This window comes from Microtus oregoni, unplaced genomic scaffold, assembly GCF_018167655.1.
Source record: "Microtus oregoni isolate MIOR12 unplaced genomic scaffold, Mior012 000020F_ref0000438, whole genome shotgun sequence".
Taxonomy (NCBI): domain Eukaryota; kingdom Metazoa; phylum Chordata; class Mammalia; order Rodentia; family Cricetidae; genus Microtus; species Microtus oregoni.
Genome location: NW_024543079.1, coordinates 21,508,531 through 21,531,469, shown reverse-complemented (window position 1 = coordinate 21,531,469; position 22,939 = coordinate 21,508,531). Strand labels below are relative to the sequence as shown.

The 22,939-nt window shown below is 40.8% G+C and overlaps 1 protein-coding gene across 2 annotated transcripts in view; it reads left to right on the top strand.

Moving 5' to 3' along the window:
- The window catches only part of Kiz (kizuna centrosomal protein), a 96,380-nt gene that overhangs the window by 59,993 nt on the left and 13,448 nt on the right, over positions 1 to 22,939 (top strand). For both annotated transcript variants that reach the window (XM_041670498.1, XM_041670497.1), the window contains 4 exons: positions 10,963 to 11,128; positions 11,809 to 11,871; positions 19,274 to 19,339; positions 21,831 to 21,917. In XM_041670498.1, coding sequence (XP_041526432.1) covers positions 10,963 to 11,128; positions 11,809 to 11,871; positions 19,274 to 19,339; positions 21,831 to 21,917 — 382 coding nt within the window. The remainder of the gene's footprint in view (positions 1 to 10,962; positions 11,129 to 11,808; positions 11,872 to 19,273; positions 19,340 to 21,830; positions 21,918 to 22,939) is intronic.

Here is a 22,939-nt window from a genome sequence, read left to right as displayed (position 1 = left end):
TTCAAATATCATATTTCTTAGAACAAACTCCTATGTTTAGTAAGATCAGGTCAAATGTATGTATGTGTGTGTGTATGTATACATATATTTTTTCAGGTTTTTGCTCTGCATTACCAGATCTTATTCTGGAAGGGTCATAGAGTTAAAAATAATGGCTAAATAAAATACTTATTTGAGTTCTTTCTTGTAGGCAGCAGAAAGATGGATTTTGTTTTTGAGTCCAGCCTGTTAGCCCGTGTCTTTTTATAGGTGATTTGAATCCATTGAGCTTAAGGGATATTAATGACCTGTTTGTTTTTGTTGGTGGTGGTATTGCGTGTGCGCTTCTCTCCTTGGGTTCGAGTTTTCCTTCTAGTACTTTCTGTAGGGCTGGATTTGTGGATAGGTACTGATTAAATATGGTTTTGTCATGGAATATCTTTCTTTCTCCATCTATGTTGATTGAAAGCTTTGCTTGGATGTAGTAGTCTGGGCTGGCATCTTTGGTCTCTTACCTGACCAAGACCTTCTGGCTTTCATTGTTTCCATTGAGAAGTCGGGTGTAATTCTGATAGGTCTGCCTTTATATGTTCCCTGGCCTTTTTCCTTTGCAGTTCCTAATATTCTTTATTCTGTATGTTTAGTGTTTTGATTATTATGTGACAAGGGGACTTTTTTTTGTCCAGTCTGTTTGGTGTTCTGTAAGCTTTTTGTATTTTCTTTTTTTTTCCCCCTCCTCCCAGCCTCCCATTTCCCTCCCCTTCCTCCCACTCTTCTCCCCCTCCCCCCACTCCTCTCCCCCTCCCTCTCCAGTCCAACAAACAGTCAGGGTTCCCTGCCCTGTGGAAAGTCCAAGGTCCTCCCCCCACCGTCCATGTCTAGGAAGGTGAACATCCAAACTGGCTAGGCTCCCACAAAGCCCGAACATGAAGTAGAATCAAAACCCCGTGCAATTGTCCTTGGCTTCTCATCATCCCTCATTGTTCGCCATGTTCAGAGAGTCCGGTTTTATCCCATGCTTTTTCAGTCATAGTCCAGCTGGCCTTGGTGAGCTCCCAATAGATCAGCCCCACTGTCTCAGTGGGTGGGTGCACCCCTTGTGATCCTGACTTCCTTGCTCATCTTCTCCCTCCTTCCGCTCCTCATTGGAACCTTGGGAGCTCAGTCCAATGCTCCAGTGTGGGTCTCTGTCTCTATCTCCATCCATGACCAGATGAAGGTTCATAGGCAAGAGGATAACTATATGTTTTTCCTTGGGTTCACCTTCTTATTTAGCTTCTTTAGGTTCACCAATTGTAGACTCCGTGGCCCTTATTTATGGCTAGAAACCAATTATGAGTGAATACATTCCATGTTCATCTTTTTGGGTCTGGGTTACCTCACTCGGGATAGTGGTTTCTATTTCCATCCATTTGCATGCAAAATTCGAGAAGTCATTGTTTTTTACTGCAGCGTAGTACTCTACTGTGTATATATTCCACACTTTCTTCATCCATTCTTCCATTGAAGGACATCTAGGTTGCTTCCAGGTTCTGGCTATTACAAATAATACTGCTATGAACATAGTTGAACAAATGCTTTTGTCATATGATCGGGCATCTCTTGGGTATATTCCCAAGAGTGGTATGGCTGGGTCCAGGGGTAGGTTGATCCCGAATTTCCTGAGAAACCGAAACACTGATTTCCAAAGTGGTTGCACAAGATTGCATTCCCACCAGCAATGGATGAGTGTACCCCTTCCTCCACAGCCTCTCCAGCAAAGGCTATCATTGGTGTTTTTGATTTTAGCCATTCTGACAGGTGTAAGATGATATCTCAAAGTAGTTTTGATTTGCATTTCCCTGATTGCTAAGGAGGTTGAGCATGACCTTAAGTGTCTTTTAGCCATTTGAACTTCTTCTGTTGAGAATTCTCTGTTCAGTTCAGTGCCCCATTTTTTAACTGGGTTAATGAGCATTTTAAAGTCTAGTTTCTTGAGTTCTTTGTATATTTTGGAGATCAGACCTTTGTCTGTTGCAGGGTTGGTGAAGATCTTCTCCCAGTCAGTAGGTTGCCTTTTTGTCTTAGTAACAGTGTCCTTTGCTTTACAGAAGCTTCTCAGTTTTAGTAGGTCCCATTTATTCAATGTTGCCCTTAATGTCTGTGCTGCTGGGGTTATACCTAGGAAGTGATCGCCTGTGCCCATCTGTTGTAGGGTACTTCCCACTTTCTCTTCTATCAGGTTCAGTGTGTTCTGACTGATAGTGAGGTCTTTAATCCATTTGGACGTGAGTTTTGTGCATGGTGATAGATATGGGTCTATTTTCATTCTTCTACAGGTTGACATCCAGTTGTGCCAGCACCATTTGTTAAAGATTCTTTCTTTCTCCCATTGTATACTTTTAGCTCCTTTATCGAAAATGAGGTGTTCATAGGTTTGTGGGTTAAAATCCGGGTCTTCTATACGATTCCATTGTTCGACTTCTCTGTTTTTATGCCAGTACCACACTGTTTTCATTACTGTAGCTCTGTAATAGAGTTTGAAGTCAGGGATGGTAATGCCTCCAGAAGATCCTTTATTGTATAGGATTGTTTTGGCTATCCTGGGTTTTTTGTTTTTCCATATAAAGTTGATTATTGTCCTCTCAAGATCTGTGAAGAATTTTGATGGGACCCTGATGGGGATTGCATTGAATCTATAAATTGCCTTTGGTAGAATTGCCATTTTTACTATGTTGATCCTCCCAATCCAAGAGCAGGGGAGGTCCTTCCATTTTCTGGTATCCTCTTCAATTTCTTTCTTCAATGCCTTAAAGTTCTTGTCAAATAGATCTTTTACTTCCTTGGTTAGAGTTACCCCAAGATATTTTATGCTGTTTGTGGTTATCGTGAAAGGTGAAGCTTCTCTGATTTCCCTCTCTGCTTCCATATCCTTTGTGTATAAGAGGGCGACTGATTTTTTGGAGTTGATCTTGTATCCTGCCACATTACTAAAGGTGTTTATCAGCTGTAAAAGTTCTTTGGTGGAGTTTTGGGGGTCGCTTATGTATACTATCATATCATCTGCAAATAACGAAAGTTTAACTTCTTCCTTTCCAATTTGAATCCCCTTGATCCCATTATGTTGTCTTATTGCTATTGCTAGAACTTCAAGTACTATATTGAAGAGGTATGGCGAGAGTGGACAGCCTTGTCATGTTCCTGAGTTTAGTGGGATGGCTTTGAGTTTCTCTCCATTTAATTTGATGTTAGCTGTCGGCTTGCTGTATATTGCTTTTATTATATTTAGGTATGACCCTTGTATCCCTAATCTCTCCAAAACTTTTATCATAAAGGGATGTTGGATTTTGTCAAATGCTTTTTCAGCATCTAATGAAATGATCATAGGTTTTTTCTTTCAGTTTATTTATATGGTGGATTACATTGATAGATTTTCATATGTTGAACCAGCCCTGCATCTCTGGGATGAAGCCTACTTGATCATAATGGATAATTTTCCTAATGTGTTCTTGGATACGGTTTGCCAGTATTTTGTTGAGGATTTTTGCGTTGATATTCATGAGTGAGATTGGCCTGTAATTCTCTTTCTTGGTTGAGTCTTTGTGCGGTTTTGGTATCAGAGTGACTGTAGCTACATAAAAGGAATTTGGCAATGACTCTTCTGTTTCTATATTGTAAAATACATTAAGGAGTATAGGTATTAGGTCTTCTTGGAAGTTCTGGTAGAATCCCGCATTGAAACCATCTGGTCCTGGGCTTTTTTTGGTAGGGGAGGTTTTTGATAACAGCTTCTAATTCTTTTCGGCTAACAGGTCTATTTAGGTCGTTCATCTGGTCCTGGTTTAACTTTGGTATATGGTATTTATCTAAAAAAGTGTCCATTTCTTTTACATTTTCCAGTTTTGTGGCATACAGGCTTTTGTAGTAAGATCTAATGATTCTCTGAATTTCCTCTGTGTCTGTGGTTATGTCCCCCTTTTCATTTCTGATCCTATTAATTTGCATATTCTCTCTCTGCCATTTGATTAATTTGGATAGGGGTTTATCAATCTTGTTGATTTTCCCCAGGAACCAGCTTTTTGTTTCATTGATTCTTTGTATTGTTTTCTGTGTTTCTTTTTTGTTGATTTCAGCCCTCAGTTTGATTATTTCCAGTCTTCTATTCCTCCTAGGTGAGTCTGCTTCTTTTTTTTCTAGAGCTTTTAGGTGGGCTGTTAAGTCTCCAATGTGTGCTTTTTCTATTTTCTTTAAGTGGGCACTTAGTGCTATGAACTTTCCTCTCAGGACTGCTTTCATAGTGTCCCATAAGTTTGAGTAGGTTGTTTCTTTATTTTCATTGAATTCGAGGAAGACTTTAATTTCTTTCTTTATTTCTTCCTTGATCCAGGTGTGGTTCAGTAGTTGACTGTTCAGTTTCCATGAGTTTGTAGGCTTTCTGGGGGTAGCATTGTTGTTGAATCCATGGTGATCTGATAAGACACAGGAGGTTACGAATATTTTTTAGTAACTGTGGAAGTTTGCTTTGTTACCCAGTATGTGGTCAATTTTCGAGAAGGTTCCATGAGCTGCAGAGAAGAACATATATTCTTTCCTATTTGGGTGGAATGTTCTATAGATGTCTGTTAAGTCCATTTGATTCATTACCTCCATTAATTCTCTTATTTCTCTGTTAGGTTTCTGTCTGATTGACCAGTCCATTGGTGAGAGAGGAGTGTTGAAGTCTCCTACTATTAGTGTGTGAGGTTTGATGGCAGCCTTGAGTTTTAGTAATGTTTCTTTTACGTACGTAGGTGCTTTTATATTAGGGGCATAGATATTCAGGATTGAGACTTCATCCTGATGAATTGTTCCTGTTATGAGTATAAAATGTCCCTCTCCATCTCTTCTGATTGATTTGAGTTTGAAGTCAACTTTGTTAGAAATTAGTATGGCCACACCTGCTTGTTTCTTAGGTCCATTTGCTTGATAAACCTTTTCCCATCCCTTTACTCTGAGTAGGTGCCTGTCTTTGTGGTTGGGGTGTGTTTCTTGTAAACAGCAGAATGTTGGATCCTGTTTTCGTATCCAATCTCTTAGCCTGTGCCTTTTTATAGGTGAGTTGAGCCCATTGACATTAAGTGATATTAATGACCAGTGGTTGTTAATTCCGGTCACTTTTTTAGTAGTAGAGTTTGTGTGTTTCCTTTCTTTGAGTTGTGCTAGAGAAGGGTCTCTAGATGTTTGAGTTATTGTGGTTATTGTTGGACTCCTTGGTTTGTGATTTTCCTTCTATTACTTTCTGTAAGGCTGGATTTGTGGCTACGTATTGTTTAAATTTGTTTTTATCCTGGAAAATTTTGTTTTCTCCATTTATAGTGAATGAAAGCTTGGCTGGGTATAGTAGTCTGGGCTTGCATCCATGGTCTCTTAGTTTCTGCAGTACATCTATCCAGGACCTTCTGGCTTTCATTGTTTCCATAGAGAAATCAGGTGTAAGTCTGATAGGTTTACCTTTATAAGTAACTTGGCCTTTTTCCTTTGCAGCTCTTAATATTCTTTCTTTATTCTGTATGTTTTGTGTTTTGATTATTATATGGCGAGGAGATTTTTTTTTTTTGGTCCAGTCTATTCGGTGTTCTGTATGCTTCTTGAACCTTCAAAGGAATATCCTTCTTTAGGTTGGGAAAGTTTTCTTCTATAATTTTATTAAATATATTTTCTGGACCATTGAGCTGTACTTCTTCTCCTTCTTCTATCCCAATTATTCTTAGGTTTGGTCTTTTTATTGTGTCCCAGATTTCCTGAATGTTTTGTGATAAGAATTTGTTGGCTTTGCTGTTTTCTTTGATCAGTGTGTTTATTTTCTCTATGGTATCTTCAGTGTCTGAAATTCTTTCTTCTATGTCTTGTAATCTGTTGGTAGTACTTGTCTCTGTATTTCCTGTTCGTTTACCCAGATTTTCCATCTCCATCCTTCCCTCGGTTTGTGTTTTCTTCATTACTTCCATTTCATTCTTCATGTCTTGAACCACTTCCCTTACCTGTTTGATTGCTTTTTCTTGTTTCTCTTGGTTTTCTTTGGTATCTTTGAGCGCTTTATTCATTTCCTCTACCTTTTTGTTTGTGATCTCTAATTGTTTTTTTTTTTTTTTGTTTTTGTTTTTGTTTTTTTTTGGTTTTTCGAGACAGGGTTTCTCTGTGGTTTTGGAGCCTGTCCTGGAACTAGCTCTTGTAGACCAGGCTGGTCTCGAACTCACAGAGATCCGCCTGCCTCTGCCTCCCGAGTGCTGGGATTAAAGGCGTGCGCCACCACCGCCCGGCGATCTCTAATTGTTTGTGGCAGTTTTTCACCTCCTGTTTAAGGTCTTATATTATTTTCATATAATTCACTTTTGAGTCGATTTCTTCTAATTCTTCTAGAGTAGGGTGTACAATTCTTCTTATTTCGGGATCTCTGGATTCTGGTGATGTCATGTTGCCTTTCAGGTTGTTGGAGGAATTCTTGCCTTGGCGCCTTCCCATCTCTTCCTTCAAATGGAGCCAGGAGAGGCCTGGTGTCTTGGTCCAGTCTTTGCTGTGACTGACTCTCTGGTTGTAACTCTTCAGTGTAGAAGCAGGAACCGTCCAGTCCAGATGGAACTTCTCAGCACCGAAACATAGACGCCTGGTAGTCCAATGACCCGCGGACAAAAGAGAGAACTTGGGGGGCAGGGCGGGGACGAGTAGAACACAGGACACCCTGCCACAAAAACTGAAGGTGCGCATGCTCCCTTTGGCGGGGGGGGGGGGGGGGGGGGGGGGGGGGGGGGGGGGGGGGGGGGGGGGGGGGGGGGGGTCCTTGAGGCCTGCCCAGTAGGCAGGCACTCACCTCTCTGGGTGGGTAGCCTTAGTGTAGGAGCAGAAAACTGTTCCTGAGTAAAGGACCTAGCAGAAAACGCAGGCTTGGGGGGGGGGGGTCGGATGTAAGAAAGACAGCCCTGCAGAAGGAGCTGGGGGAGGGGGGGTTTGTGGTCTCTTCCGGGTCAATCCGCCCCTGGATCGCACACACTCACCCGTCCAGATGGAACTCCTCAGTACCTAAACAGGGCCCAGCTTTTTGTATTTTCATAGGCATGTCCTTCTTTAGGTTAGGAACGTTTTCTTCTATGATTTTGTTGAATATATTTTCTGTGCATTTGAGCTGGACTTCTCCTTTTTCAATTCCTATTTTTCTTAGATTTGGTTTTTTTTATGGTGTCCCAGATTTCCTGAATATTTTGTGTTAAAAGTTAGATTTAACATTTTCTTTGACCAGTGAATCTATTTCTTCTGTTGTCTCTTCAATGCCTGAGTTTCTGTGTTTTATTTCTTGTATTCTGTTGTTTAAGCTTGCATCTATAGTTCCTGATCATTTTCCCAGATTTGTCATTTCCAGATTTCCTTCAGTTTGTGTGTGTGTGTGTGTGTGTGTGTGTGTGTGTGTGTGTGTGTTTATTGCTTCTATTTTAGTTTTCAATTCTTAAACCATTCACCTGTTTTATTGCTTTTTCTTGGTTTTCCTTAAGGGCTTTGTTGGTTTCTTCCAATTTTTTGTTTATCTTTTCTTCTACTTCTTTAAGGGAAATTTTCCTCCCTTCTTTAAGGACCTCAATCTTCTTCATGAATTTTTTTAAGGTCATTTTCTTCTGTTTCATCTGCATTGAGATGTTCAGGACTTGCTGTTGTAGAACCATTAGTTTCTGATGGTGCTGTATTGCTCTTTATGTTGTTGAGTGTATTCTTACCCTGTTGTCTACCCATCTCTTCTAATTGTGTTTCAGGGGGGTTCCTTTTCTTCCATTGATGTAGTTGGGGACTGTGGCTCCCTTGAAGGCTTTTTTTGGGGTGTAATCAGGGCAGAGGCTTTGGTGATCGGTCCTCCAGGTGCAAGTGGAGCTGAGACTGTGGTCAGATAATTTCTGGAGGCTACTGCTGTCACCATAGCCCACCACAAGCCCATGCACCATACTGCTGAGGCTTCTCTCTAAGACGGTATTTTTTAATTAATTAACTAATTAATTAAAAATCATCTTTTCTCATTTTTACATACCAATTCCAGTTCCCACTTCCTCTCCTCCTCGCACTCTCTCCACCTTCCCTCCAATCTCCCACCACCATCCATTCCTCAGAGAGAGAGTAAGGCTTCCCATGGAAATTCAGCAAAGTTTAGGGCATTACTCTGAGGCAGGACCAAGGACCTCCCCCACTTTATCAAGGTTAAGCAAGGTATTCCTCCAAAGAAAATGGGTCCCAAAAAGCCAGTACATGCAATAGGGATAAATCCTGGTTCCTCTGCCAGGGCCCCCTAGTCTACCCCAGACACAAAACTGTCACCTACATTCAGAGGTCCTACTTTGGTCCTATGCTTGTTCCCCCCACTGTTATGCCAGAATCGGCGAGCTCAGGTGAATTGTTTCAGTGGGTATCTCCATCATGATCTTGACCTCTTTGCTCATTATCACTCGTCCTTCTCTTCGACTGGACTTTGGGAGCTCAGCCCAGTGCTCTGCTGTGGCTCTCTGCATCTGCTTCCATCAGTTGTTGGAAGAAGGTTCTATGATGACATTTAAGATAGTCATCAATCTGATTACAGGGCAAGGCCAGTTCAAGCATTCTCTCCATTATTGCTTAGGGTCTTAGCTGGGGTCATCCTTGCGGATTCCTAGGAATTTCTCTACTGACAGGTTTAAGACAGTACTCTTAAGAGGTTAAAAATTATTATCAATTATATCACATATTATTGATGGAGGAAGGTCATTGGCTAATAAAGGAACTGCCCTGGCCCATTTTATTGGTTAGAGGATAGGTGGGAGGAGAAAGCAGAACAGAGCAGAGCTGTGGAGTCTCTGACCTCACTTCCTCTTCCTCCCAGCGTCCTGTTCTGCTTTCTCCTCCCACCTATCCTCTAACCAATAAAATGGGCCAGGGCAGTTCCTTTATTAGCCAATGACCTTCCTCCATCATATTATAATTTAGAAATACACATTCTAAGTTCTATTAGAATGTATGGATTATTTTAAACCTGAGAACATAACAAGTTATGGATTTCACTGTAAAGTTTCTAAAGGTGAGGTTTCTTTTTATTCATACTTTATGATGCTTTAGGATTTCTGGACACAGGCAGATAGACCAGGGTGGGTCCAGAAAGCCTCTTGGGCAGTGTGAGGATGCAGTTCAAGGAGGCTTTCTTTCTTCCTTTCAGATCTAAGGAGCATCCATAGTAAAGAGGTGTACGTAGGCTGCTGGGCTGTCAGAATGACAGCTGATGATGGGAGCCATTCTGGGCCTAGCTTTAGGGGCAGAGCTCTATTTCCATACCCCAGTCTACTGAAGCAGAAGTCCTGAGTAGTTCCTCTACATAGACTGGTCAGAACTAAAGTAAAATCTAGGCACAGTTTATACCAATAGAGGCAAAGAACCTAATAACTAGCACTGCAGCACAAGGTCCTACTCTGAGACTAACTTAATAGCTGGGTCTTTGGCCAACAATTACAGCTGCTTAACACAACACCCCCAGACCAGTTTCTCTAGTTTCTGTCTTAAGCCCTGGCTCCAGGAGATAAACCCTAAGGAAGTCAGAAAGAAAGAGCTTTGCTGCAGCGGCAGCGTTAGAGCCAAAGGCTGTGGTCTTGAAGGATTAGCTGAGCTGAATGCTCAGGGCTGGGTCTCCCATGCTCCGCTTCAGTGGCTCTCACATGGAGCATCTTTTCCTTCTTCATGCTAATCATGAAAGATTGTAATTTCTTTTTTGTTCACTGAACAATTGCTTGTTACTCAGACACTGAACTGCATAGAACCTGAGGGCCTTTGTCCTATTGGCTTGTGGTGTCTTGGATCCATTTCTTACAGATTGGATGCTGCCCCGTATTTTCTATAATCATCAGTCAACAGGTCACCAGCAGTATAACCAGGATGGAGCAAATCACCACTTCCTAATAGAGTGTATACTCTGTCAGTGGGACAGTGGGATGGAGGTTGTCTGCTAGATACCGAACTATTGTTGTTAGCAAAGTTGTGTCTTAGGAGCAAAGCGCTTACCTGGAAATTAAAACACTTAGTTAGCTCAGATCCATTCATTGCCAGTTTTCTTCACCTTGCTTCTCAGGTAGGCTATGATTAAAAATCAGTTTCCTTATATAGATAGGCTAGTTAGTATACTTTGAAAAAGATATGCAGGGTCACAGGTGAATTTCCCCAGCTGCTCAGGAGACTCAAAGGCAAGTGTAGACTTTTATCCTTGGCTAAAGATTAAGACTCAAACAAGTTGGTTATCTGTTTGCTTGGTGCATTTCTTTCCTTTAATTCATGTTTTAGGTATGTGTGCGTGTTTGTCTATATGAGCATCACATACCTGCAGTGGTCCAAATAGGGCATCAGATCCCCAGGAACTGAAGTTACAGGCTGTCTGATATGGGTGCGGGGAACCAAACCCAAGTCCCCTGCAAGAACAGCAAGTGCTTTTCAACTGCTGAGACATCTCCAGTCCTAAACCAACTCTCTCTTACAAGTCTAGAAAACAGAAAGGAGGTCTGAGGGTCTGCTCTTACGTATACCAAAGGGAAAACAGACTAGCTCAGATAAACAGAGGTGACCTCATCTCACATGCCTACTTCTTAAGGAGAACGTTTGTGTGCACAAGGTTCAGTCTTCAAGAACATATTGTTGTGATGAAACTGTTGTATAGAATTAAATTGTACTGGAAAATAAGCAGATGTTACTTTTAATTTAAAACATTTTGATCATGTTTTTTCCTTTCCTGAACTCTTCCAAGATTCTTTCCACCTCCCTACCCACCCAACTTCTTAACTTCATGCAGGTTCTCTTTCTCCCCTTTCCCCTTCTCTGCTATTTTGATCTCGAGGACATTTTAATGTCAGGAAACAATCTAAATTCGAAGTAAAGATTAACCTAAAATTATATTTTAAATCTGAGTCTTTGAGAGCAAAGAGAATGGGGTTCCAGTTTGTTTTGATTTTGTGTGTGTGTGCTTTCTTTGAAACACTGTAGGCCACAGCATTATTGAAAAAAGTCCTTACAGAAGAATGTGACCATAGGTCAGCTATTCACAGCAATGAATCATCTTGCAGCATGCCTTCTATTCTGAATGACAGTAATGGAATAAAGGAAGCAAAGCCCGCTCTGCGGCTCAACAGTGTTCTTACAAGGGAACAAGGTAACCATTGTTAAACAGTGTCCACAGCAAAAAGGCATTCCAAGTCAATGCAGCATCCTCTTTCTGGGGTATTACTATAAAAGACGACTAGCTAAAGCCTAGCTCAGGTTTTAAGTGCATGGTCTGTCTTTGTTCTATGGTACCTTCCAATTAATATGCACGTTCTCAGTCAGGCAGGAGTGGGATCCCTAAGTGTTGTTCTGTTAAGCTTCTAGTGAAATAAAATGCTCACAAGTTAAAAAAAAAAAATCTTAATCCAATCACTTATGTGCCCTTTAGACAAATAAATAGACAAGAATTGTAAATGAAGAGACAGTGAAAAAGAAAATGGTTATTAATACTCCACATACAGGGGTTGTAGGGGGGATTAAGAGCACTGGCTGCTCTTTGGGAGAACTCAGGTTTGGTTCCCAGCATCCATAAGACAGTTCACAACTGTCTGTTAACTCCAGCTCTCTTCCGGCCTCCAGCAGGCACGAGACACAACATACATTTATACACAAAGGTGAAACATTCTTGTACATAAAATAAATCTTAAAACACCTATGGGGCCGGGAGTGTAGCTCAGTGGTACTGAGAGTTTGCCTATCATGTGTGAGGCCCTAGTTCCACCGCTAGCACTGAAGAACAAATCTGTTCCATAAATTTGAAACACATTTTTATTATGTTTTTACTTTTAGAAGTTTCGAGTGTCTGTGGAGATGAGAGCAAGGAAGAAAGCATAGCTGCAACCCCAGCCACAGGTAAAGTTGCCAGAGCCTAACAGTTTCAGGCCCAGAATGCAGTCTTTGCATCATCAGAGCTTCCAGGGTCAGTCATTGGTGGGTCCAGGGACTCCGTGAGGAGAGAGAATATACTAGCTACTGCATGCAGGCTTGTTAGCATAGCCCCTATCCACTGAGCCCTTCATCTTGATTTTAAACATTCAGTCTGTAAATATCCTCCATCATGCAGCTTTTCAGCCCCTGTAGCCATTTGAGAGGTATCCGATGGCCAGAGTGCCCAGTTACTAGATGACAAGCTGTAGATGTTTCTGATTTTGTTTTTTCTTTCCTGTAGTAATCAGACTGAAAACTGCTTAAAACTAATGTTCTAAAAAAATGTGCTAGGTAGAAATTTGCTCATACCTCAGGTACAAAAGCCTGTCTGGCAATTCAAAAGTCTCAATAATCATGCTTCGTCTATCAAGACCTATTAAGACTTCTGCACATGTATTAGGTGTGTTTATAGGTGGAATCTGAATTGTATCATTACATATTTTAGGCTTAAAATATCAGCAAGCAGCAATTAGTATTCTGAACAGAACCTTATTTGTTATACATCTAAATTCACTAGATCCTTATTTTGTAAAGTGCTGTGTTGCTTCATTATGAATTCAAAGGTCTGACTTTAAATATTTATACAAATAAACACACCATTGCTGAGGTACTGAGGCATTCATCTGCGCATGAGGTAGTTTTGTATTCATTTACAAGCAAAAGTGAATGGCTTGCTCCTATAGTAAGATAGATCACGGCATGATGATTAATTTTTAAACTCAAGTTTCAGTTATAAACTCTTGTTTTGAAAATGGAGTTTATAGCAGAGCAATTATTATGTATGTGTAACATTTTACTCCCGAATACAAAGATTTTCCTTAGTTTAAATATTTTTTCCCAATTGATGTTCATTGTGCTTTTATTTGTCATTTTGAGAAAATGCTAATAGGGTTCCCTCTGGGTTTTGTTTGTTTATTTTTGTTGGTGATGTTACTAAAAGTATAGATGATTCATAAGCTGTAGATGTCCATGAAGTCCTTTGGTTATCTTTTTATTTGGTATATATTTATTGATACCTTTGACTGCAGAAGTATTTAATGACCTCTGGATGTATTTCAGTTAGGACTATAAACCTGTGATCACAAAGGGCCATCTGTAAACTTATTTAAAATAAGTTATAACTTTAACAGCCCACCCTCCATCTGTCAGTAGTTGACAGAGAATACCATGCCCTAGTGTACTGAAGTATTAACTGTATTACAGCACAGGAGAGCTGTATCTGACAGAGGCAGAGGCAAGCAGATCTTCCAGTTCAAGGCCAGTCTGGTATAAAGAGCAAGTTTCAGGCTAGGTGGTGGTGGTACACGCCTTTAATCCCAGTACTCGGGAGGCAGAGGCAGGCAGCTCTGTATACTGAAGGCCAGCCTGGTCTAAGGAGTGAGTTCTAGGACAGCCAGGGATACACAGAGAAGCCCTGTCTCAAAATAAATAAATAGATAAATAATAGTGTTGAAGTCCTGGAAAACTTTGTAAAGTTATTTTTCCTAGAGCATTGCTGCTTTGTCCTCTCCACCCATAAGCTTGTCCTTCTCAGCGTCCCCCTGCAGCCTCTTAGGATGTTCGTGCTTGAGACAGGGCTTCTCTGTATAACAATACTGGATATTAGACACTCGAGACCTGCTGTCTGTGGTCCACAGTAATAGTCCAAATGTTAGTAACAATAAGGTTTTTTTTGCAGGATATCACACCCCCTAACACTTACAAATCAGTTCCTAGCACTTAGTTAAAAGGATTCTTACAAAACAAGCTCAAAGAGTAAAACAAGCAAACAAAATAATCATAGGGGTGAGAATGCAATGCCTCAGAAAAAGAAGTCCCTAGGTGGGCCTGCATGGTGGCTGGCTGGCTCCAGTGAGTCAGGCTGTCACTGCTCAACCTCCCTGAGTTATGACGTGACTGAGGTCCAAGACCAGCCTGAATATGGTGTAGCTGTGGCTCATCGGGGATAGTACTTCCCAGCAGTACTGCTGAGTTAGCTCTTTCAGGACAACTCCACTTGAGAGCACAGCCAATGATTTGACTCCAGAAAGATATTTTTAACTCATCAGGAAAAGAATCCTGAAGAATTTCTGGATACTTTTGGAAATTCCAGTGAGTTCCACAAGTGAAACCCTTACAGGTGAATTGCAGACTGGCTCCTGGGATCTTACTGATCAGGCTGGGGGTGTCTGGTTCTGTGTGCCTAGAAGCCCTTAGTGACTCGATGCTCACAGATGAATGGACTGCAAGGTATTTGATGGCCATGCAGCAGGCCTTCCCTAATGTACTGTCTCATAAGTATTGATGAACAATGCAACATTACCCAAAATGCACTCTGTGCAGAAAATATTTCAATGAATAACATAGTTTGAGGCCAACCGTACGATATCTTTAGCTTTCTGTAGCATACATAATGTGCATACCATGATAAAGACTCAGAAGGAAACTGAATCTGTGAGCTGCCATTTCACAACTGTGTTGTGTAGTTGAAAATGAAATCCTGGTTTTTGTTGCTGTTTTTTTTTTGTTTTGTTTTGTTTTGTTGTTTGTTTTGTTTTTTGAAACAGGGTTTTTCTGTGTAGCCCTGGATATCCTAGAATTTGCTGTGTAGACCAGGCTGGATGAAGTCCTTAATGGCCAAGAAAATTAAATTAACTTTTTTTTTTTTTTGGTGAAACAACTATGGAACACATACATGGGACCTTTTCTTTTTCTTTTTTAATTTTATTTAACTTTACGTATGAGTGCTCTGTGTGTACACCTGCAGGCCAGAAGATGGCATCAGATCCCATTGTAGATGGTTATGAGCCACCATGTGGGTGCTGGGAATTGAACTCAGGACCTCCGGAAGAGCAGCCAATGCTCTTCACTGCTGAGCCATCTCTCCTGCCCCTGGGACCTTGTCTTAAAATAGAGATTCAGTTGGGATATCAGCTTTTTTAGTAGAGTAAAATTATCCTCAATTGTTTTTCTGTGCGCCATTTTGTGGGACCTTCCTAATGGATGAAATTGCTTTCTAATGAGACTTGGGGCTACTCAAATAAAATTATATTGGGGTGTTAGAATTGAAAACTACTTATAAAACTGTCCCTCAGGCTAACCAGAAGGTAATAGTAGTAACTTTGGTGTCTGGAAAAGCTCTTCTATTCGCTTTGCATTCATTTTAGAAGGAAATAGGAAAGCAAGAGGGCAAGGTGAAGTCTAGGGCAGGTTCCAGGCTGGGTGGAGAACTCTGAGATTACACTGTTCTCAGAATAAGAGTCCTGAGACATTAACATAAGAAGGACACACCTGCTCCCTCTCTTTTTCTGTGTATTTAAGGAGCTGCTCTGTGCAAAGTCGATCATTTACTGAACATAGCTAAAGTACGGATCAGTAACAGGCTTTCTAGCTTTCATATCGTAAATGGGCTGAGAACCTGAACCACAGCAGGCCCTGTAGAAGGAATTCTTGTTATAGATCCTGTCATTCCTTCATACAAGACTGTGATTCTCCCTGTACACTAAGGGAATTAATGTATTGTTGTGGGATATTTGTCCACTGTGTGACGGTGTATTGCTATGATTGGTGTAATAAGAAGCTAAACAGCCAAAAGCTAGGCAGAGGTCTAGGTAGGACTTCCCGGCAGAGAGAAGAAGTAGGAGGAAGAATCTAGGCACTCAGGGGAGTTGCCAGCTGGAGATGCAAGGAGACATAGAGGAAGCAGGATGGGCAGTGCATAAATTAACAGAAATGGGTTAATTTAAGTTATAAGAGGTAGTTAAAAACAAGCCTAAGGTAAGGCCAAGCTTTTATAATTAATAAGTCTCTGTGTTGTTATTTGTGAGTTGGTGGCCCAAATAAAGTCGACTATAATATGCCAACATTCTAATGTCTTTATTTCCCCTTCTTACTTATGCCATCCCAAACGTTAAGTCTTCTTAACAGAGAAGTTCATTCTTAATTTATTATTCCTCTAAAGACATCTGATCTGTTAGTCATCATAGAAAAAGTAAGTTTTCTTCACCAAGATTTAAATAGAATGTCCCTCATAATAGCACTCATTCCCCAGTCAACAAGACCAAGTATTTCTACAGACTAGTCTGTTGTTAACACACTCTACCCCTTTTGATTTGTCTAGTATCCTTAATAGAGAATCCAGATAAAACATATGAATGTCACATCTATGAACATATCTTTTTCTTTATATGATAAGTAATATACCATTTACATGTTTAATGTATTAGCCTGTTACTTAGACTGAATCTCGGGATATTAAGGTCAGAAAAGAATGCCTCTGCCCTCAGTAAGCCTCAGTCATTTTGTTGTTGTTGTTTTGGTTTGGTTTTTTGTTTGTTTGTTTGTTTTTTCGAGACAGGGTTTCTCTGTAGCTTTGGAGCCTGTCCTGGAACTAGCTCTTGTAGACCCGGCTGGCCTCGAAGCCTCAGTCATTTCTAATATTCACACTAGTCCTGCAGGACTCAATTTGAGTAGCTCATCCTGACGTCAAACAGAAGCATAAGGGTTAGCTCAGTGGATGTGGAATCCAAGTCAAACTTGAGGGTTCGATGTTTTCATTCCTCCATCTTGTCTCTTTTGTTATAACAGCAGAAAGACGGCTCCTTTCAGGCATCTGGGTCAGTTTGAACTCAGTGTACATCATAGCAAAAGATGGGTTTACCAAAGAAATTCTGGGGAGCAGAATTTCTCTTTGACTACACCTAGAGAAGTGAGCAACTTGCAAAGATTTTCCAAGGCCAGACTTTCCTTTTCTAAAGTGTGACGGGCCTGAGCACAGCTCGACCATCTTCGTCTAGATGAAGGATGCAGGATATTCTGGTCAATTTCCCTGGAAATACTCAAGCCAGGAGGAAAGTGATGCTTAGTAAGATTATGAGAGAACATGTCCCTCTGAAGTACTCACATCCTCAGTGATGGCATTTTAATTTGTATTCACACTAATGTCCCTTTCAGTATCAAGCTTTAGTTTAAGCAAATGATACAACTTACATTAAATCATGAAAACCAGCCCCTTACATAGTATGTACCACACAGTGGGCCCTTAATTTGTCACACAAATGAATAAAAATGGGAAATTAAGGAGTTTCCTTAAATGCTTGTTGATTCAGGCCAGAACACTATCTCTTCAATCACTCACTCCACTGCCACTTTTCCCACCCCACGTGCCCATCCTGGCAAAACTCATCTCCTTAAGCTGCATGTGAAAAGGGCTGTCAGCTTTCATCTCAAGAGGATTAAGCCTCTAAGAATGTCCATTCAGCCCCTCATTCTTTTAACACCAATTCTGTTGGTCAAACTGTGTTAAAAGTGTCGCTTCCCTGTGCCATTCCTCCTCAATATTCTCTGGCCAGCTGAAATACTCTCGGCGTCACATGGAAGCATCCGCGGAGAAGCTTTACAGGTCAGATCAACGTGCAGGGTGCTGCTTGGAGTTCTGGACACTGCCCTCCAAACATTATAGCTTCTGTTTTATACCAGGCTGAACAGGAGCTGGACACATACAATGGCCAGGTTGTCACTGGTGACTGGATTTACCCCAGGAGAAAAGAATGCAGTGACAAGTTTGGGCCACCCAAGTGTAATGGCATATAACCTCCAGGACTGCAAGTTCACCAAGAATGCTTTTTTTCTTCCCTTGTCTCAGAAGTGCTTTACTCAGAAGAATTAGTAGAGACAAGTTATCTGCTGTGCCTGGGTCACGGAACTTCAATGAATGTGAAAGCAGGGCATGGTTTGCTGTAGTGTTGTCCATGATAGTTAGCACCTCTGTCTCTAGGCAGAAGGCAGCCTGACAGAGCCTCTGCCATTGAGCCTATTACCTGCTGCTTGCAGCTGGGGGGACAGACGTGTTCAACATAGATGTGAAAGAAAAAAAAAAAAGACCTTTCTGAGAAGTGCTGTTGATTAGTGTGTCAGCGTTTAAAGACATGAACTCGTAATTGAGAAGAGAGTCCCCCAGTGAATATGCAGTAAAATTCCATGTGGGCTTCCTGCGCTGTGCTACAGCAGAACTCAATGTAGATCCCAGGTGCAAGCATTTTATGACACATCCAAGTCAGTCTCCAGGTTGAGAATTAAGCAGTGGGAGAGACTCTACAGTAGATTGTCAAAAGACCTATATTTTACATAGGCAATTCAGATCAAGAGAAGAGGTCAGAATTTAGACATTTTCATGAAATCAGGACTCAGATACAGCCTCATTTTCCTCGAGCTGCTGTGACAGGTGCCATAACCTTACCAGGCGCAGTGACCTTCACCTGTAGTCCCAGGTCCTCAGCAGGCTGCAACAGGGGGAACATTGGTGCTAACGAAAGCTTCCCTCAGCAACAAAACAATGCCACAAACCTGAGATAATAGAACAGTTCAAGATGCAAAAAACCAAGGTACCACCAGGGTGGGGCACCAGGGAAGAATTCTTCCCAGCCCCTGTGGTTCTGGTTTGTGGTGGTTTCCTTTCAGTGTTTGCCTCTGCTTTCTTATTTCCTTTTCTGTGTTTGTGTGTCTATTCCTTTTAGCAAGTAGATGCCAGCCATTGGCTTAGGGCCCAGTGGAAATGCAGGGAGATGTCATCTTGCTCTCCTTAGCTAACGTGTCTGCAATAATCTGTTACCAAAAGGATCACATTCTGAGGTTTAAGTGGATTTGAATTTGGGCTGGGGAAGTCAGTGCGATATTCAATCCACTGTAGGGTTTAAGAAGGCCATTCTTCATATTTTACATTTCTAGCATTTGGGTCACCTCATACCAATTATTCCTGGCCATTCTGTAAGTAGCAAAGATAATGCCAATATTTCTGATCCCTTCCAATGTATAAATTATTTAGTATCAATTGCTAAAAGTAATTTTTCCAGAACTGTTTAGGGCCTAGAGTGCAGCTTAGTGGTAGAGCACCTGCTTAACTTTCATGAGCCCGTGAGTTCACTCACCGGCACTAGGAAAAATGAAAAGCACTGGAATATACTGTTAAAACCCAGCTTTTCACAGAAATCCCTCAATCTTTTAAAAGTTAAAGGTTCCCTGAGTTTGAGAACTGAAAATTTGCTTCCTGTTACTATACAGTGATAAGCAGCAAGCAGTGTGGTGGTTAAGTTTGTAGGAAGTACAGTTGTCGTTCAGTATACATAAAGCTGTTTGGTGTCTTCATATAGTCTACATATATCCTTCCATGTACTTTAAATCATCTCTAGATACTTTTAGCACTTAATATGATGTAAATGCTACATAATAGTGCGTCATTCAGGACGTGAAATCAAGAAAAAAGTCCGTACATACCCAATACTAATATATTTTTTTCCAAAATCTTTTTAATCCATGTTTGGTTTTTGGACCTGTGGATGTGGAACTGAAGGACACAGAGAAGCGGATATAGTACCCTCAGAGCTATTTCAGTTCAGCTTGGGAGCAGCCATGAAAGGTCAGTGACAAACCTGGCATTTATTTTCAGGTTTAATTGTTGAGTTGCTTCACAGACATTAAAACTAGAATGTAAATCTATTTTCTGACACTGCCCCAGGCCCCCTGTGAATTAGGAGTGTTCCTTGTGTATCAGCAGCACTCGTGGAGAAAGCAGATAGACGTCACAGTGGATTTGCTGATCTAGGTCTCCAGGCGGACGAGTTTAGCACCGGAAGTCCAGATGTGAGGATTCCCCTGGGCCAGTGCTGCCCACATTCGTAGACTTTTGGCCTTTTTCTCTGAAGTCTTAAATATACAAGAATTTTTGTATTTTCATAATTGTAAAAGCACTCGTATTTAAATTTTTTTTTATTTGAGCAGATTACTAGATAGCTGATTTACGGACTTAAAATGATAATATATGTCTTTTGAATTTATTTTAGAAATATATTTTTTGCTTTTTATTTTATTTTGCAAAAGCAACTGAGTTTGATTTCATCGGCAATGCATCTAATATAAATGGAAAAAACATTTTTAATGTCTAGAAATCCATGAAAAGTAATAAATAGAACCTTAACATTCTTTATACAGAAAGCGTTTTTCAATTTTAATTTTAGAATTTCTACCCACTTCATATAGGAACAGTACTTATATGCCCTGAGTTAAATGCCCCAGTTCTTTGTGAGTTCAAGGTCTGGTTCCCTTGCAGCGGTGATAGTATTGTTTGTATTTCCCTTTGTTATTCCTTTCCAGGCCAGCTCTTTTTTTTTTTTTCATTAAGGATTTCTGCACAAGCACTGGGCAGATCCTTGCCTCCATACGCCCCTTAGAGACTGGTGAGACACATGGTATCTTGTAATGGGCTGTTAAAAGCACTTGTTCATCAGATATTTTCTTTTTATTTGTAGATTTAGGAGTATTTTAGCAGGTGTACATTTGCATATAAAAGAGAATAAAAGATAAGAAGTTGGGGCTTTTTCTTTCACCTCTCCTCAGCATCATCTCTCTCCTAGCCCCTTTATTCAGCATGTTTTCACCTTTTTTTCTCTATAGCTGCTTCTATTTTCTAGACCAAAAATGAATACCAAAAAGAAAAAAATCGCCTCAGCACTTTGCAGGGAGATGAATGATTGGGTTCCAGCTGATGCAACAAAGTAGAGGAAAAATATATTTATCTTGTGTCGTCAGCCTGGAATTAAAAAACAGGATAGATTTTCATATCTCGGGGACTGGATACTACTACACAGGATGTAGACCTCTTGCTTTATTGTATGTTTTAAACTGCAACATTTTCTACTTTTAAGCTTAAGTTTGACATAGAATTGAATATATAATGGTGCTTGACTGCAGGATTCAGAACCAAAAACTTGAAGATGTATATACATTTGTTTCTATGTATGAAAAGAATTGACTTCTTTTAAAAGGTTGGTTTCATCTAATAATTTTTATTACTCCATATTTTCCGAGTGGTTGATGTTACAAATGAGATAAGTGTTTCCCTGGAGTTCCCAGGCACAAGCTACAGTGTGCATCAAGCCCTCAACAGCCACCTAGTCCTCAGATTTTCGGATTTATGCCATACTTGCAGCCGATTCTTTATCCCTTAGTCCTTTGTTTATAGTAGGCCAGCTTTTATTTCTGCATGTTACTTTGTCTCCTTTATTCACTTCTCCTTTGGCTTTGTAACTGCATTGCAAGGCAGCAGCCCACTGCAACTTCAACTGCACGATTCCTTGCTCTTTTTTTTCCTTACAGAGGAGCCTGGGCCCATGTTGCCAAAAACTCACATGCATTGTTTGGCCTTTTTACACTGTGAGTTGGCTTCGGGGATCTGCATTCTTTGAGAACCTCTTGCAAAAAGTACACTTGCCTGCAAAGACGAAGCTGATCCACAACCACTTAACATAGCACAGCTGACACAACCCCTCCGGATCATGTTGAGGTCCGTGCCTTTTCAGGAGGGCTTTCCCTACCTTCTCACTTGTACCTTTGGCTGCAGCTTTGCTGATCCCTCTGTGCACCTGGCCTTGCTTTCTGCAGGCAGGCTCCTTCTCCTTAGCCCTTGTGATCAGATTTTTTACTGAACCCATCCTATTGCCTCTGCCCCTCCTGAGATCTTTGTATTCTCCCTCCTCTCTCTCTCAGAGCTACTCTCTCTAGCATAAGAGCCTGAAAACCAGGGCCTGGAGTGCTCTGGAGTTACTTGCCTTCCCAGGATACATCTGCAGGGCTTGGGATGGAGAGCAGCTATTCATGTGCTAGTGAATCTATCCACAGTCCACCAAAAAAGCTGAGTGCAATTCGCGGCCTCAAATAAACTCTTAAAATTCAACCCGAATCTTAAAATTTAGGTTCAACACAATTTTTATTTGTGGCACACACCTTTTATGCCATCACTTGGGCTCCATAGGGAGACCATGCATCAGTGTTAGCCACATAAGAGGAATTTAAGTAACAGTTATGAACAGTGGTAATATTTCTGTGCTTTTCTTCATTTTCTTCATCTATAGAGACAAAAGCCTACCAGTTACTGAAGAAGTCTACCCTTCAGGATAATTTGAATCAAACTGAAGAGAGATTTGAAAATCAATTTTCAAGTAAGTAAGGACAAATTCAACACTTGAATCCTGTTTTGGGCTCAGGACAGCAACTATCCTATGCTGAGAGAAGTGTGGTTTTAGAGTTTGCTTTGTGAGGAGTGTTACTAAGACTGAGTGAGCAAGAACTTCGTCATCCCTGGCAAATAAACATTTGGAAAGTCCCTGCCTTCTGGGTACATGGGGCTGGCCCAGCATGGTAATAGCTCTTACAGACTCTGCAGTTCTACTTGGTGTCTCACAGTGGTGTCTTTTCACCAGCTATCACAGAAGATGCCCCGTCTTCTCTTCCCCACATCTCTTCCTCTCTGAATCATCAGATGAGCAGCTTTGTGCTGCGCGTTCACTCTGTGGGAAGGGAAGTTCTCCTAAGGAAAGGTCTGTAAACCCCAGTAAGGTAAAGCGTAGGCTTAAATATAGTTCCTTTAGCATAGGATTTCGTTTGTATTTTAATTTTCTTATATTTTCCCATTTTACATTTATTATTTTAGTGATTTTCATCTTATATCTTATTTTTAGGTATTACTCAATTTAGCATCCTTTATAAAAGATACATAATACAGGAGAAAGTGTATGAGTAGCTTATTTTTATTTTATTTTATGTATATTTTATTTTATGTGCATGAGTGTTTTGCCTGCATGTATGAATGTGTATCATATACATCCCTGATGCCCATGCATATCAGAAGAGCGTGTTGGATTCTTTAGGACCATGGTTACAGTTGACTGTGGACCGACCACCATGAGAGTTCTGGGAATTAAACCCCAGGTCAACCAGTGCTCATAACCACTGAGCCATCTTCCCAGCTCAGAGTGGCTTTAGGTTTCTGTGATCAGAGTTGTACAGTGATTTATTAATGTCATACAATTCTTGAACTATATTCAGATTTCAGGTTGTGTTGAGCATTTCTTCCTCAGACACCTTTTCAAGACAGTTGCTTATGATGCATCAGAACTGTGTATGTTTGGAGAATACATGGCTAGGTAATATTAGTGGTTGTATATTTATTTTGGTTGCTTTA